The 16,915-nt window shown below is 39.0% G+C and overlaps 1 protein-coding gene across 1 annotated transcript in view; it reads right to left on the minus strand.

Annotated features, from left to right (window-relative positions):
* The window catches only part of LOC140241574 (uncharacterized), a 53,531-nt gene that overhangs the window by 14,478 nt on the left and 22,138 nt on the right, over window positions 1-16,915 (minus strand). The window contains exons 5-8 of the mRNA XM_072321309.1: window positions 13,640-13,723; window positions 12,754-12,855; window positions 10,277-10,411; window positions 6,861-7,079 (exon numbers count right to left, since the gene is read on the minus strand). Of these exons, the coding sequence (XP_072177410.1) occupies window positions 6,861-7,079; window positions 10,277-10,411; window positions 12,754-12,855; window positions 13,640-13,723 (540 nt within the window). The remainder of the gene's footprint in view (window positions 1-6,860; window positions 7,080-10,276; window positions 10,412-12,753; window positions 12,856-13,639; window positions 13,724-16,915) is intronic.

The raw sequence follows: 16,915 nt of genomic DNA on the forward strand, positions 1-16,915 counted from the left end.
TAATTCTCTGTGAAATAATTCCTGCATGGATGAGATACAGTAATTGTGTAAGTCATAAGATAGGCAGAAGGCAAGTACATTACCTGCTTAAGTAGTATGAGGAACTTTTTCCACATATTTGCTAGTTTGTTTGGTGTTGTTTTTTTTCCTTTTAACGCATATTTGTCCTAAAAGCAACTACAAAGGGCAGGAAAACAATTCCATTAAACAGGACCTTTGGTATTGTCACAGAAAACATACATTATATTGTTGGTACTGTATGATACTTCGGATAGGATAAGCTTTACACTTCTTCACTTCACTTCACTTCACATTCATAACGTCGAGTACTTGAATTAACTTATCTTTGTATACGAGTGACCTTTTTTGTTGTTGTTGTTGTTCTGCAATTTGAGAGCACCTTAGACACATCTATACAACTGCAAATACAAGAAGAGTATCAATTCAGGTTAATCATGACTTCTGACAATTTACAGCATGTCCTACGAAAACACACACAAAAAAGAAAAGAAAGGAAAAGAAAAGAACACATTGTTTTATAATGAGAAGGATAATAAGAATCCCAAGGGGAAAAGAGCTAGGATACCACACCCACACAGTTTCACAAGCATGAATGAACAAAATTCCTCAACCATGATCTTAAATATATAACATTGGGAATCGATAAAAATTTGAAGAGTTTGATAGCAAAAATCGATAAGTCCATTTTTGAAGATTTTGAAGTACGGTCTCTGTCATAAAGTACAAAATAATACCTTTTAGATTATATATTGGTTACTACACTTACATATAAAGGTAACATTTTTGAAGTTATGGTCAAAAGAAGCAAACATTTTCTTATTGTTCTCTTTAGTTTTCTTGACCTTTAATCGCAAATATCTCCACTTGGCAAATATGGACTTATCGGTTTTTGCGAACAAACTCTTCATTTACACTTTTTTTTTTATAGCAGAGCAACAAATTCATTAGAGTAAACTGTATGCAGGCCTAAATCTGAGGTTTGAATTTGCTGTCCTATAACCTGCCTATGACAATAATATGTTGTTAGCATTTGTCATTTTGTTCACCAAATTTGCCAACAGTCTTTTAAACACCACACATGTACATTTTGTATTTCTGCAAAAGCAATATAAACTGGTGACAAGAGGTGCATCAGTGCTTTGAAATAAATTACATAATCTTCAATTCTCTACACAATACGTAATTCCTGCGTGGGTATAAATGCAATAAGTTTTACCTGTCTAGGTGCAAATTTTAAAAGTGTGCAGAAATCGACCACACAATGACTGGAGAATTATAAAGAGCATTTTCCTTTTGTGCTTTTAAAGTTTAGAACTATGAATGACTCCACTTCTCAGATTGGCATCTGGTGTGATCTCATTACGTCTACCCCCCCCCCTCGCCCCCCCCCCCCCCCCAATTACAGTTGATTCAAAGCTGTTAAATGCAATTTATAGTGAAACATTATCACTGGTACATTGTAAGTTGCAAATACTGTATTGGGATCATAACAAAACATGTGACCCTCCATCACACAAACCAACAAAAAGTCGCCTGACATAAATATTTGGTTGACGGCAGATTCTGAAAGAGCAGCTATAAAATACACTATAAGTCAATGCAAACGAACTTACCTACCCTATCTACATATTTCTCAAAGGTTTTCTCTGGCAGCATCAGTGTGTTTTCTTTGACTCAGCTCATTCTTGGCTAGCGTAGGTTTCTGGTCGATGCTGTCAACGGGCTATCGGGCTAAAACTGTCATTCTGATTGATGTATTCTTTTGGTCACCCAGCTCATTCTTGACTAGCCCATCGGTTCTGTTTGATGCTGTCAACAGGCTATCACAGGCTGTCATTCTGGTCGATGTATCGTCTTAGCCACACAGCTCATTCTCGACTAGCCCAGGGTTCTGGCTGATGCTGCAAATGGGCTATCCCGGGCTCTTATTCTGATCGATGAATTCTTGTGGCCGCCCAGCTCATTCTTGGCTAGTGTTAAGCCTACCGGTTCTGGCCGATGTTGTCAACGGTCTGTCACGGGCTGTCTCTCTGATCAATGTAGAGTCTACCTTTTTCCCTAACCGCACCAGCGACCCAAACACGTACGTACTGCTTCATCGTCCCGGCCAGAGTTACTTGTTCCCTGGTTTCTGTGCATGTTGGTGTGTCCACTTCCCTGATATATGAATTGAAAGATACAATAGACCTACACCGCATTAATAAAACAATGTCATTGCTATAATTCGATAAACAGAACACGGCATTACACGGCGTGACTCCTCACTGAGAACAAGCCTGAAAACATACTGAAGAGATTTTGACCTAACAGTTAGGCCTACTGGGCTGTAGACAGACCTCTATTGGCTCTAACGTTAACACTGACAGTTATACATAACTTATAAGCTTCTAACATTAGAACAAATTTCCTTATTGCATGTAGACGGTATAGACCTTACCCCGGGGCGCTCCTTGTACACAGTTATCTTTGCGTTCGGCGTTGGGGCTATGTTTCAGAGTTAGTAGACTCTATTTTTAATAGGCAAAGAAATATCTAAACGTTACATGCATACCTAGCTAAGTAACTTAGCCCGGCCCAGTCGCTGTAAAAACGTGACAGCCATGCTCCGGCCCTGCACGGCGTCTGTTCGGGCTAGCCCATGAGCCATTGCTATGCCAAATTTCTAATTGTAAAGTGTCTGTCAGCTCAGCCTATGTTATTGCATAGATCTGGATCTACTGTACCTGGTAAACATTACAAAAGATAGCAGCTTCGATCAAATTAGATCTATCATTAAGATCTAGCTAACCGTTAACCAGTTGAGGACGGTTTGATTTTGCTACAACACGCATTTTCCATAGTCACCTGCCCGAGTATGCTCGGGACTCGTCCTCAAACTGAGTGATGAATCTAACACGTAACATTCTAACTTGATTTTGTACCAACGTCGAACGAATGTCATCTAAAAATGAGATAAAACCACATTAAAACTAAAAATCTTACCTCTTCTCCTGAATTGTGATGACTGCTGTGGCGAAAATGGAATTGACAGTGACACGTTTCCAGTCCACTTTGTCAAAAGTAATGTCTAACGTTACCGGGTGCCGTTCGTTATGATGGGCGTGATGTGTCTACACTATCTAGCCGCGCCGTCTGCCGTTGCGCTGCATGTATGGTATTGCATTGGCACTCTGCCGCTATGTGGTGGTAGGTTTGCATAGGCTAGCGCAGGCAGGCAGCACAGGGCTACACAGCCGCGGCGCGTGTCGCCGCGGTTACATACTAGTAGTCCTACACAGTGCAGTGCTAGTACTAGTATGTGTACGTTTACGCGTACGCATATCTGATCGAGCGCTAAAATTGGATGGTGGGAGCTGTCAGTTGGCACGCAGCCAAGAGAAGTCATTAGTCTACGATAAAAACAATTATGTACTTTTTATTATCACAGCAGTAAAAACGCATAGAATATTTTTGTATCAATACCACAGTTTTGGTGATTCTTACATCTGACATTCGAATATACAGCAAGGGGAAAAATGAAAGTGGACCTAAAGATATTGTTTGACCTGCAGGAGTACCACAAATAACACTCGGGGACTGGGTCGCATACTAGCAAATGGTGACGAACGGAACCATTTCGATTGGGAACCATTTATAGGTGCTCATCGGAACCATTTTGCGAGAACCATCTGACGAGAACCATTTTGGAGCCGACGAGAACCATTTGAGAACCTTTTTTTCTTAGAGTGTATGGTCAATGAAGATACCTTGAACAATTTCCAAGATATGGAGAAAAAATGAAATTTTAAATTTTTACTTGATCTTTTGACCTTTGACCTTTGACCCGATGACCCCAAACTTTCACAAGAGAATCTTAATTGGGTAATACATGTATACACTAGGTTTCAAGAAAATATCTTCAGGCATTGCATAGATATGGGGGAAATAGTGAAATTTTAAGCATTTGACCTTGACCTTTTGACCTTTGACCTTGAGCATGTGCACCCAACAGTTGATAGGCACAACTTCACCCCCTAATACACATACATGCCAGGTTTCATTAGGATACCTCAAAAGGTTTTTTAGTTACGCTGTCCACAAAATTCATTACGGACGGAAGGACGGACGGACGGACAACCCGAAAACATAATGCCTCCGGCACCACTTTGTGGGGAGGCATAAAAAAAAAAATCTATTTGGCACTGTTATTACACTCTTTCTTCATACCTTTAAAATTACTCAATGCATAAACTTATAAAAGGGTCAGTCAGAAGTTAAAGGCATAGTTTACCATTTGCAGATGAAACAAAAACCCAGCATTAGTGCTTTAAACTAGTTCTGAAATGCGAGTTAGGGATAGAAACAACCACTGTAAAAAACTGAATCCGTATAATCGATGCTAAGTATTGTTAAATACACAAAATTTAAACAATAGTTATAATCCAGATTAAACCATCTACAGTTACGGTTTATTGAGAAAAATACTGATATCTCCTTATATTTTAGGCTTTGTTGCAAAAATTTTATATGGTAGGTCGTTTTGTGATACAACAGACCTACACATATGCATCAAATGTGATATCTTGAACATTTTTAAAATCACTGCTCCCAAAGGTAAACTGGACCTTTAAGTAAAAATCCTCAATTCCCCAAATACATGTACCTGAACTCTTTCATAGACAATTATAGCAAACCTAGTTCAAGGAAAGTGAACATTCAAGATATTTCTGACAAACCTGTCATTTCAATATTTTGCCAGTTATGTGAAACTGTCATCACACATTGTGAAGACATTGTACTACTGTATACGCTATATATTTCGCGTGGGTTTTATTTTCGCGAATTTCGCGAGTCGGGAGCTATTCGCGAAATTAACAACACGCGAAAATATTACCTTCCAAAATGAATCCCTTGCCTTGATGATACGAACATTTCAGTACTAGTATACCGGTACCATGTCACGGCTTACCGAACAGACCATACTGGCTAAGCTTGTGTACGTACATAAAGCACGTCCACGTCTAACTACCTGTACTGTATACACAGCCCAGTCACTGTAAGTAGCATTCGCACAGCGTACAGCGTCTGGTCGGGCTATAGCTAATCCACGTCTACTTACGAATGCTGTAGAGCCAATCCATTATCGCAAGGGGGTAGAAAACTTACTAGTATTACTCAGTACTCGTAACCGGAGAACATTCAGTATGTGGGTCGTCTAAACATGTCATGATAATTATTTGTACAGATATTGTTCTTCTTATATTTCTTTTTCATTAAATTATATTTCACCACATTTTCAACTACTAGTACACAGAATATAATTTTATCCCTTTCGATGATTGGAATACACCCAAGACACGAACTGGTCATGCGAAGCCAGCTTGACTGGCATCAGCCCGCGCGGCCCACCCAGCGCGCGCGTAACAACTGTTACAAGAAAGAACTGAATTCTCAGTTCAACGAATGGTACGCAGAAATGGTAGCTGTTGGACTTGAAGATGGTAAAGCGATCGGAGACATTGCGAAAGACATTGACCTCTGCACATCTGTGTTGAAGCCAGTGCACGCCAAGTGGCTCATGGCCGTCCATGACGTCCTACGGCATGACAGGGAGATCATCACCAAAGGATGGGAAGTAACCGGAATCACCAATGCCGTTATCCAAGCTAGGAATGCTCCCGTTCCTGCAATGGACGACTCCGATGCTAAGGGAGACTGGGAGAACTAAACCGTTCTCCATCGGGGTTCTGTAAATATGTTTGACTTTGCAAAGTTACCGTTCTACAGTTACAATTATCTTTGAGGCGTTCAACTTCATGAATTCATCGTTTGCATGCGGTGTTAAACTTTAACTCACTGTGACTTTATTTTCATAACTTTTGTGAGGACTAGTATGTACTGTAGTATCAATTGTGGAAATCCATCATGATTTGGCGCTCCGGGCAGGATCTACCACTACGAGTATTTTGTCATTCTATTCAAGATTTCATCGGTAGCATTTTGTAATCATCATTTCACATTAGTAAGTTCATACAAATTATTTTACATCTTTATCTATCTTAGTTAAATATACATACAAATATCATTTGTGGATGTTGAAAATTTTCATAGTATTTATGACAGTACCTATAACTCTACACTGATCTCTAATCCATGAAGAAAATTTCGAGTAAAACTTTGACATTATGCATTAACGATCAGTGCATGGTATGCATGCTATAGTGTTCCAAACAGTAGACGGCGCAATACTATTTCTGTGAGAAAATCCACTTTCTTTTGTTTTTTTTTCATTGCGCCACAACATTACAAACGCGCGGCGTGTCACCCTTGATTACCTGTACTAGTACTAGCGCTTGCATTTGCATGTCGCTACGTCTTTACAAGTACTGTATGTCAACTGTAGTGGCTGGGGCTTTGTATGCTCCAGCTGGTTGCCGTTGAATTTACTCGTACCCCTCGTACCACTCGTCAGAAATCTAGCGCGATGGACTTAACCACTTCAAAGATGTTGAATTCTAACTTACTAGTTCGCAGTTTTTGGTAAGTTTTTGTTCATGCAGTGTATAACTAGTATCATTCTTATTTGCTAGTAAGTTGAAAATTCACACTTTCTTTGCCACTTCATATTTTCTCTGGTCTCCCAATCGCGAATTTAACCACTCGCGAAAATGTGTGACAGCGGCAATTCGCGAAAATTTATGTACACGAAAATTATAGCGTATACAGTATACACCTATTGGGAGAATCATGCATTATGGCGGAGGCATCAGTTGCCATAGCGACATTTCTAGTTTATCACTGCTGTGCCCACTGCGACAAAATACACGTATATGCTATATCAATTTTAATTCCTTCGTTACCTCAGACACCTTGGTGCGGACGGCTCCAATCATATGCTCCAGACACAGTGCAGCGGTGATCCCCGCCCCTCCTTCGGGGGCGTGGACCGACACAGGCACCACCTTCCCCAGGTTGCCTAGCTGCGAGTTCCAGTACCTGAGGCGGCGTGATGGGGGCATGGTGGGGTGGGTGGGGCCGCTCGGAGCTATGAGGAGGATGGGAGCTCCTGGCAACTTCTTCTGTTTGAAGATCAAATAGTTTAGAATATCAATATTTCAATATATCAAAATGTCCATATTTAAGATAATATAAAGTTTTGGTACCTCAAAAGTTTCCCTGAATTTCCTTGTCTTAGTTTGTGTTTTAGGTTAAAGTACCTTTCATATAACTAACACTGTGAGACTTACTCGCCCCAAAGTGCTCTCATGTCTTAGTAATCATGCAATTAACTGCGACCAGCAGCCCAATACGCATAGCATAATGGGGCTTCGCATTGTAGTATTCAGGATCATGAAAGATTTAGTATCGCGGGTAAATATCAACTTAAAATCCAAAAATTTCTTCAATTTGAAGACTTACCAATTAAGTTGAAGTATTGAAAACAGGCTTCAGGCAATGTTTGGTTTTGCCAATAGTCCCTTTCTGTTCGAATTGATGACTGAATTTGACTCGGTCGAGAGGACCTTGGGAGAGCTACATACACTGAATACTACGGCCAGCGCATTGGCACACATCACATGCGCACAAATTTCAAATCCATGAACGGATAAGATGTTTGTGTGCGTATGCGCTGGCCGTCAATTCAGTGTAGCTCTCCCAAGGTCCTCTCGACCGAGTCACATTCAGTCATCAATTCGAACAGAAAGGGACTATTGGCAAAACCAAACGTTGCCAGAAGCCTGTTTTCAATACTTCAACTTAACTGGTAAGTCTTCAAATTGAAGAAATTTTTGGATTTTAAGTTGATATTTACCCGCGATACTAAATCTGTCATGATGCTGAATGCTACAATGCGAAGCCCCATTTAGCTATGCGTATGGGGCTGCTGGTCACAGTTACAGTAGCTATGCGTATGGGGCTGCACGCTGCTGGTCGCAGTTGTCATGCAATAATGGTTTCGTACAATACATGTACTACCTCGCCGCCGTACGGCGGTGGCTCTGGTACGAAACCATTATTGCATGATTACTAAGACATGAGAGCACTTTGGGGCGAGTAAGTCTCACAGTGTTAGTTATATGAAAGGTACTTTAACCTGAAACACAAACTAAGACAAGGAAATTCAGGGAAACTTTTGAGGTACCAAAACTTTATATTATCTTTAAAATATCAAAACATCAGTATTGAATTATCAGTATTTAAATACATCATATCAAACGGTACCCTAGCAAAATGTTAGGGAACCTTTTATGACTTGCCCCATCAGTATCCTCTGGGATAAGGTCTTGCTTTATCTATGTGTGTATACTTTAGTCTTTCTCTCATGTTAATACTTGTTTTTGTAACCATTGTTGTCTTTTTTACAACATATTTTTTGTTCTATTCAGTCTTATGACTGTGAGACATGAATATCTCAATGAAATATGATTCATTTATCTATCTATCTGTCTATCAATGGATCAGTGAGGGAAAGCTTCCTGGTAAAAAGGTGATTTCACAGAGCACGCGAACGATTTGCGAAGGACACGAAAGGCAAAATCCAACATTCGGAAACCTTTTTCTCTGAATGTGTTCTGACAGTGATGCTAAAAACCATTCTTGCGTAGTTTGTGCGAATGCTGTGTGTACGATATCTATAAAAGTACAGCCAGTTATGTACACGAAGAACATGCAACGGAAATGCTAACAATGGAAATTTTTCAATGATCATGGGAGAAATGTTTTCAAGGAGAGATGACAGCTGTCTTTCAATTCTCTGTTGTGTGTGTGTGTGTGTGTGTGTGTGTGTGTGTGTGTGTGTGTGCCGACAGTTGAGGACCTATCCCCATAAGCATTTGATTTTTGTGGGTTCCCAAAACATTATCTAAAGTTTCAAATAATTAATTTTGGCATACTTTAGAGTCATTTTATGAGTATTCTGTGATATTCATAACAAACATTTTATGAGTATTCTGTGATATTTATAACAAACATTTCATTCTCTTGGCAGGTTTTTTAAAATCTTTGTTACAATATAGCTGTTTGATATGTGGATTTATGCTACAATTTTGATTTGTAGGAAAACGCAGAGCTTAAAAGAGGTCATACATCAAGGGTGCGGATTTGCTCCCAAACATGCGTCAAACGTTCATGAGAATGTCTCAAAAGGTATGCAAACAGTTTGCTGTTTATGTCGTAAAATGATAGGAAGAACTTCGTGGATTTCAAGATTTCGGGGTATGTTTGGGGTTTCATGAAGATTTTGCAACCATCGCACACATCTTGCGAAGGTCTTGTGCATATGAGGAGACTTTAACGACATTTTTGAGAACAAATCACAAGCAAATCATGACCCAGTGTGCAGAAAAGGTTCGTAAAAAATTTCAGAATTGTTTGAAGTTCTTGCCAAAGTAAAAATGACATCTGCGAACAATCGACAATGCTTCCGAACCCCCACATTCATTTCGCGATCCTTTGCAGACTAAAATATGAATGTTTGATTTTGCCATTCACGTCCTTCACAAATCATTTGCGTGCTCCGTGAAATCAGCCCTTAATGAAGAGAATGATTATTGTATTTCAAAAGAAACATGAAAAAGCAAGCAAACATCTTGATAAATTCAAGTACCATGCGCTGTTAACTGGAATACATTTTAAATGAGATACACTTGTGAACAGGCTGAAAATTTTCTTTATGATGATAATGGCTTACCGTGAATAAGTATGAATCACCAAATATATTATGAAAAATCACACAAAGTACTTGACATTTTCTCAAAAACCAAAGATCTCCCAGGAAAAGAAAAAGAAAAAAAAAATGAAAGATGGTTTTCATAACACTGAGTATGCAGTGACTATGAATCACCAAATATAATGGAAAATGTGTCCAAAAGTGCTCATGCACAGCCTGAAGTCTGGAGCCTGGTCTACATAATATTTTATCACTGTTTACCTGTTAAGTTTACACTATATTTCCAAATGCAAAGAAAAAAACAGCTATCAGATGCATTTAAGCAATGTTAGCCCTCAGTGAAATTAATGCAAGCACACACATACAGATGTAAATGCACATCCAAGTGTGTTTGGGTGTATATATATATACACACACAACAGATACATATGAAAAGTGAAGCTTCTCATACGTGTAAACTCTATTTCCTTGGATTGCCATATGCAATTTGCAAGATTTGTGTTTCCCAGCCTAGTTCGGCCACTGTACCATTCTTAATACACTGATCATGCTACATGAGTGACTTTTCAAACCCTCCCAGGCGTGTGAATATTGCCCCTGCCTTACTGGTTTGTGGAAGCTTTGGAGACCAATCGCAGGATCCCAGGGTCTCTTCAGCAGGAGTGACAGGGCCTCAGAGCTTGTGGTGTTCCCCCGGCCGGTGGTGGATGGGTGAATCATCTTGTCGATCAGAGCTGGTACCTGCATTGATTTAAAACAAGAGTGGAATGGAGGTCAATAAAGGATACATGGATGTCAATTTTGGAACATTTAAAAAGTCAGTCTGAAAAGAAAGGGCAAAATTGGATAAAAATGACAAAAGTTATGAAGTTGTATAGTTTTGCTCATTTTCAGGAAAATACTTCTTGAACGATCAACACGATTGTACAAATGAGCGAGTTAATGATGTCATCACATCATAACTGGCCATATAGTTTGTACACAAAACATTGAAATTTCCTGTCTTTTTGTTCAAATATATTGATGTCCCAGTATCAAATTCTGATATATCTGAACAGTCATAACTTTGACCATATTCAGCCAAGAATTACATTGTCTCACACATTCCTAGCACAGAAAAAGTTAATTTTCATCATTTTTTTTACAAGATATAATAAAAAAAAAAAAAAATGAGTTGATATCATCATCTGCTTACTCATTTGCATATTTGTATCAACTGTTCAAGAACTATAGGGCAAAAATTTGCAAAACTTCACAATGTCATAACTTTCCTAATCTCAATCCTATTCTGATTTAATTTTCATTGCTGTGCTTATGAAATCTTACTTTTTCTTTCAGACTAACTTCTAACTAATTGTCATTTCATTCCCCCTCTTACCTACACAGGGAGAAGACAATGTGTGAAGGTGGACTTCTCTCAAATACATCAATCACTTTGTTCTCTTCCAGTCTTGGGACAGATTACACCATACAGTATGATATGACTGATTTTTGTTCGTACAAAAATCATCATCTTATCAAGCTACTTGTCATCTACATGATATACTATACACAATGGCCACATTAAAGGCATGAAATGTACAGTGTAGCTTTGATTGGGTTGGGGATTGAGGTTTTAACTTTTTGCAAGATAATTATAAACCACATATATGAAAAATTATAGAGCGTACCATTCTAAGAGGAATTAAAAGTTTATTTGGTGAAAAAAGACCCAAGAGACTCGCGGGTCTAGCGCTCACCTGAGTATCGAAAGTTCACCTTTAACGCAGTCACTAATCTAAGTTACACACAGCTCTACCAAAATTTGAACAGGCATTCTCAAGTAGAAGATGAACATGAACAATTAGGGTCCAAATTCAGACCCCCCCCCCCCCTCACAATATCAGTTTTAGCTCTACCACTTCTGGTTCTAGACAAGAACACTTTTTTTAAGATTCCTTAATTTGGGGGATGGGGGGAGGGTGGCAGGAGCATGGTGCCCATATTAACAAATTAAGATCCTAACCCCCTAGGGATGCTTCCTCACAAGTTTGGTGAACATCCATAATGAGGTTTTCAAGAAGAAGATGAAAAATGTACAAATTAGGCCCCAATTTGGACCTCCCCACCCCTCCCCCCTGCCCACAAGGGGGCACCCCTGGATCCGCCATGAACAACCTTTTTTTTAAAACTACAGTCATTAAATGTACTAACTCATAGTATGAACTTAGCTCTATCACTTCTGATTCTAGAGAAGATTTTTACAGATTCTTTAATTTTGGTAGGTTTGGGTCCCTTGGGTCCCTCCAGGTGGGACACGGTGCCTCAAGCTCTCAAGAAGAAGATGAAAATATACCATTTGGGCCCCATTAGGATCCCTCCCCACCCACCCCCCCCCCCCCCCCCCCCGGGTCCCAAGGGGGGGGGGGGCACCCCTGATTCTGCCATAAACAAACTTGAAACTACAGTCATCAATGTACTAACTCTCATAGTATTAATTTAGCTTTCTGGTTCTAGAGAAGAAGATTTTTAAAGATTCCTTAATTTGGGGGGGGGGGGGGTTCAGGGCCCCTTGGGGGCCCCCTGGGTGGGGCATGGTGCCCATTTTAACAAATTGAGATCCTAACCCCCTAGGGGTTTGGTGAAAATTGGTCTTGGGGTTTTCAAGAAGAAGATGAAAATGTAAAAAGTTTATGCACGATGCACGACGGACACCGGACGAAGAGCGATCGCAATAGCTCACTTGAGCCTTCGGCTCAGGTGAGCTAAAAACTCAACCCTAATCTCAACCAGAACTATACAATCCCTTTTATCATCAGTGGTATAATCATCAACATCATGATCTACTCCACTTTTCACCATTATCATCATTTACTGACATCACATCCATTGTCAGTCTCATCATCACTTTAAGAAGGTCTTCATCATGTTCAATGTGAATCATTCAAAATCATATCAATGGTTTGATCACATTTTGAAATACAAGCAAAGATCTCTTATTCAAGATGGATACTCTACAACAAATCTACATTATCTTTGTGTGTGTAAAAAGTACACATGGATAACACTGCATATTAAAGAATATTACAGTGACTAAGACTGACCTTTGATTTCAAGCTCTGTAGGACATCAAGATATATGGCTAGCAGTGAAGAGCTGAGGTTGGCTACCAGTACACCATGCAACCACTGGGTCAACTTGGGGTCCTATGTGCAAAAGCAACGTTGTCGTTGTCATTCATTTAACAAGTTATGGGTATGCAATGTACATTGTATTCAATGGTGAGTGCATATTGCACATGGTGCAGTAGTTGATTCATTTCAGGCAACACTGCCATCAAAACACAAGCATTTTAATAGTGAGGTTGTCAGACCAGATCAATCATGATATGAAAATACCAAAGGGCCTGGTCATTCTCTATAATAAAAAATACTTTCATCCCTGTTGTATTATACTGTATAGGCCATACATGTATGTTTCTTGAATTTCATGAGTTGGGTGCAATTTGTGAATTTAAGAATGAGTAAAAAACTATATCAACTCTCATCCCAACATGAATGTGATGTCATGCACACACATACTGGTACCCAGCACACAGTACATGAACAAGGTGTGTGATAAAAACTCCACAAATGGGAATTCAACCACTCACTAACTTTCAAAATGGTTGGGAAGTCAGTCTTGCAAAAAAAAAAAACAACAAGAACAACAACACCAACAACAAATAAACAACAGCAACACCTTGCTAACTATGGCTTATATAGTATCTACATTTTTGCCTTGTTTGAATTGTAAGATTTTTTTTTCCTGTAGTATGGTCTGTGTACAGGCTTACAGCATGTTCTCCATTTCTCCTATAGTGCCACAGCCATAAAACATCAGTCACATGACATACGAATAGAAATTCCCATACAAATGCATATTAGGGGAAAAGAAGACAATGCCTGCTACAACTGCATTACACGAAGCAACAGAAACACAACAACTTACCCATCCTACTGATGCCAGTGTACGCCTTACCAGCTTTGCACACTTGTCTACGTGTATTCTTCTCTTGACTGGCTCGTTGGGTAACTGTTATTGACAAAAAAAAAAAGGGTTTGTTACTACACCTTAAAAATAACCAAAAACAAAACAAATACACAGCCAACAAATTGGCTTCACCTCTCTCAGTTCAGGAGATTTCTCTATCAAAAGTACTTAATTACTCAAATCTACATTGTAACTAGGAAGGCATTTTCATGTCTGATTCAACTTCTCAACTTCTTGATCTTCTCCATGCTGCATTACTAGAATTTGTACCCCAGCCCCTCCCCCCCCCCCCCCACATGCATGCATAGGTGTACAAACCATGCATACATCATATATTACAATAAAACTGGACATGAATCAAAATTTTCTGATCCTCTCACATACTGCGAGATGTTCTACAGTGAAAGCATTATCTCAGTTTGCTCACAATGCAGTGTATTTGACTTGGCCTATAGAGATGATATCTGAAAGGGAGCATACAATGTACATAAAAAGAGGAATGAAGACCAAATATGTCACACATTGTACTACATTGTAGGCTATGTCTATTAATCTTTAACTACATGTACATGTACAAATTTGTAACTGTTACAAGCAATGCTATGACTACAATGTAGCTTTTGTGATAAGATATGGCAGAATCTACACTGTATCTGTATGAGAAAGATCAAGGAATTACAGTACATTGTTCAATCAAAATCATGTTTACACAGTATTCTGATCGAACAGTGCCCTTTGATTTGTTCTCAAAATAATTGTTTCAGTCACATGTTAAAGCATTGCTATGGCAACCATAAAAAACAAACAAACAATCAAGTGACACTTTTAACTAAACAATACATAAATTATATGACACTTTTTCTGTAAAGGGATCAATTATGGCACAGACTAATATGTGTGTCAAATTTCATCATGTCAGCTACATGTAAGAACTGGAGAAAGTTTGTTCCACAAACTTTACATAGATACAGTTGTAGCAATGGACCAATCAAACAGCCTTTTGTAGGTGAGCGTAGTTTATCCCAATAGGACAATGCTGCAGAGTGACAGGGGAATTTACAAATATGCAACACCAGTTGCATCATCCCACAAAACCTACTCTTTGATGGTCATGGATGAGAGACAGATCACAAAAGGAAATGTGGACACTTTTCCCAGAAGAATGGACACAAACTGTGAATACACAGGGAATTCCCCTGCACTTTGGTAGAAATTGCACCACTACCACGACACTACCACAAGAGCAGTTCTGTTTCCAAGGTAACCAATAACAACAAACACACACACACACACACACACACACACACACAGTTTACCACATACAATTGTAATTCTCCTGCAGAACAAATGTGCTTTACAATTGTATTTGAATGCTTGACCAGTTGCTTGAATTCCTGAAAGTTGTACTTCCAAGGTAACCAATAACAACAAACACACACACAAAGTTTACCACACTTATACAATTATTGTAATTCTCCTGCAGATCAAATGTGCTTTACAATTGTATTTGAATGCTTTACCAGTTGCTTGAAATCCTGAAAGTTGTACTCCAAGGTAACCAATAACAACAAACACACACACAAAGTTTACCACATACAATTGTAATTCTTCTGCAGAACAAATGTGCTTTACAATTGTATAAATGCTTGACCAGTTGCTTGAAATCCTGAAAGTTGCACTTCCAAGGTAACCAATAACAACAAATACACACACAAAGTTTACCACATACAATTATTGTAATTCTCCTGCAGATCAAATGTGCTTTACAATTGTATTTGAATGCTTGACCAGTTGCTTGAAATCCTGAAAGTTGTACTTCCAAGGTAACCAATAACAACAAACACACACACAAAGTTTACCACATACAATTGTAATTCTCCTGCAGAACAAATGTGCTTTACAATTGTATTTGAATGCTCGACAAGTTGCTTGAAATCCTGAAAGTTGAGATACAATGTATCATTTGTTTTATCACCTTTTCCATAAAATCTTGTGTAAAAACAAAATAAACCAAAGTTCAACACATTCTCATTTCTGCAAGGTCCCCATGCACTTGTAAGTGCTTGCCATACACTTAGTACACATTTTGTACTTGTCAGCCGTACTCCTAAGGCATTTCTTGCACACACTGGTATTCATATCTGATATCTGTACATGCATAAAGTGTGAAAACCAACTTTCTACTTTCTACATCAACAACTGACCTCGCAAATTCACCTGTAATTCATCTTTGCACTTTGCATTTCTACACAACACATCACATTGCTGTCCACTTGGACAAAACTTTCACAGTTGTCAAGTCATCAAAAGAAATGTCTCCCAGTTTTTCTTTTTTTTTTAGCTTCCACCTTCATAATATGACCATTGGACATTCCTCTCTGAAGTTCTGTGTAAAAATGACATTTTGGCCAAAATTCAACAACCTCTGACACGAACATAACAGAGGATTTGCCCTTAATCTCCTCAGCACATCTACAACTACTCCTTCTAGTATAAAGTAGCAAATCTGGGCCAAATATCAAGAAAGCCTACTACACAGCTTCTTACATATCATGAAAACAGGATGTGTGGCATGTGGGTGACAAGCCCTAGACAGAGCCTCTAGCATCCTTCCTGAGCGGTGACATAAAAAAAAAGGGAAAAGGAAGAAGAAGAAAGGTTTCCTTCCTTACTTAACAACTTAAAAGTTACCGAATACGGGCAGTCAATAATTTCTTTTGAAAGTTAATACTAACAGTAGGTATAGTCTCTATGGCTATTGAACCACAGCCACAAAGTATACTGGTGGTAAATGCAGAATGAATGGAAACATGAAGTGCCTGTTTACACATATGAAGAGCTTGCTTCCAAAAGGCGCTAAATCCAATTTTTATCGAACTCCATCTTTCGCATGATTCGAACAGATCTTTGTCATGTGCACATAAGACACTAAAAATTTAATCAAAATTGTTTGAGGAAATATGAAAAAATCAAGCATGAAATTCACGCTTTCAACCAAAAGGCGCTAAATCCATTTTTGCTTTCAACCAAAAGGCGCTATATCCAATTTCTCTATTCCGGTCTCTGATTGGTCAGAGCACGCCAGCTAGGGGTGCTCTGACCAATGAGAACATGCAACACGTACTATTACATGCAGCGATACTGCACTACATAGTTCAATGGCAATTATTCACGGTCATGGATCACTACCACTGTTGTCTGTAGTGCTGTACAGAACCATGGCTATCAGTCGAA

This window comes from Diadema setosum, chromosome 18 (assembly GCF_964275005.1).
Source record: "Diadema setosum chromosome 18, eeDiaSeto1, whole genome shotgun sequence".
Taxonomy (NCBI): Eukaryota; Metazoa; Echinodermata; class Echinoidea; order Diadematoida; family Diadematidae; genus Diadema; species Diadema setosum.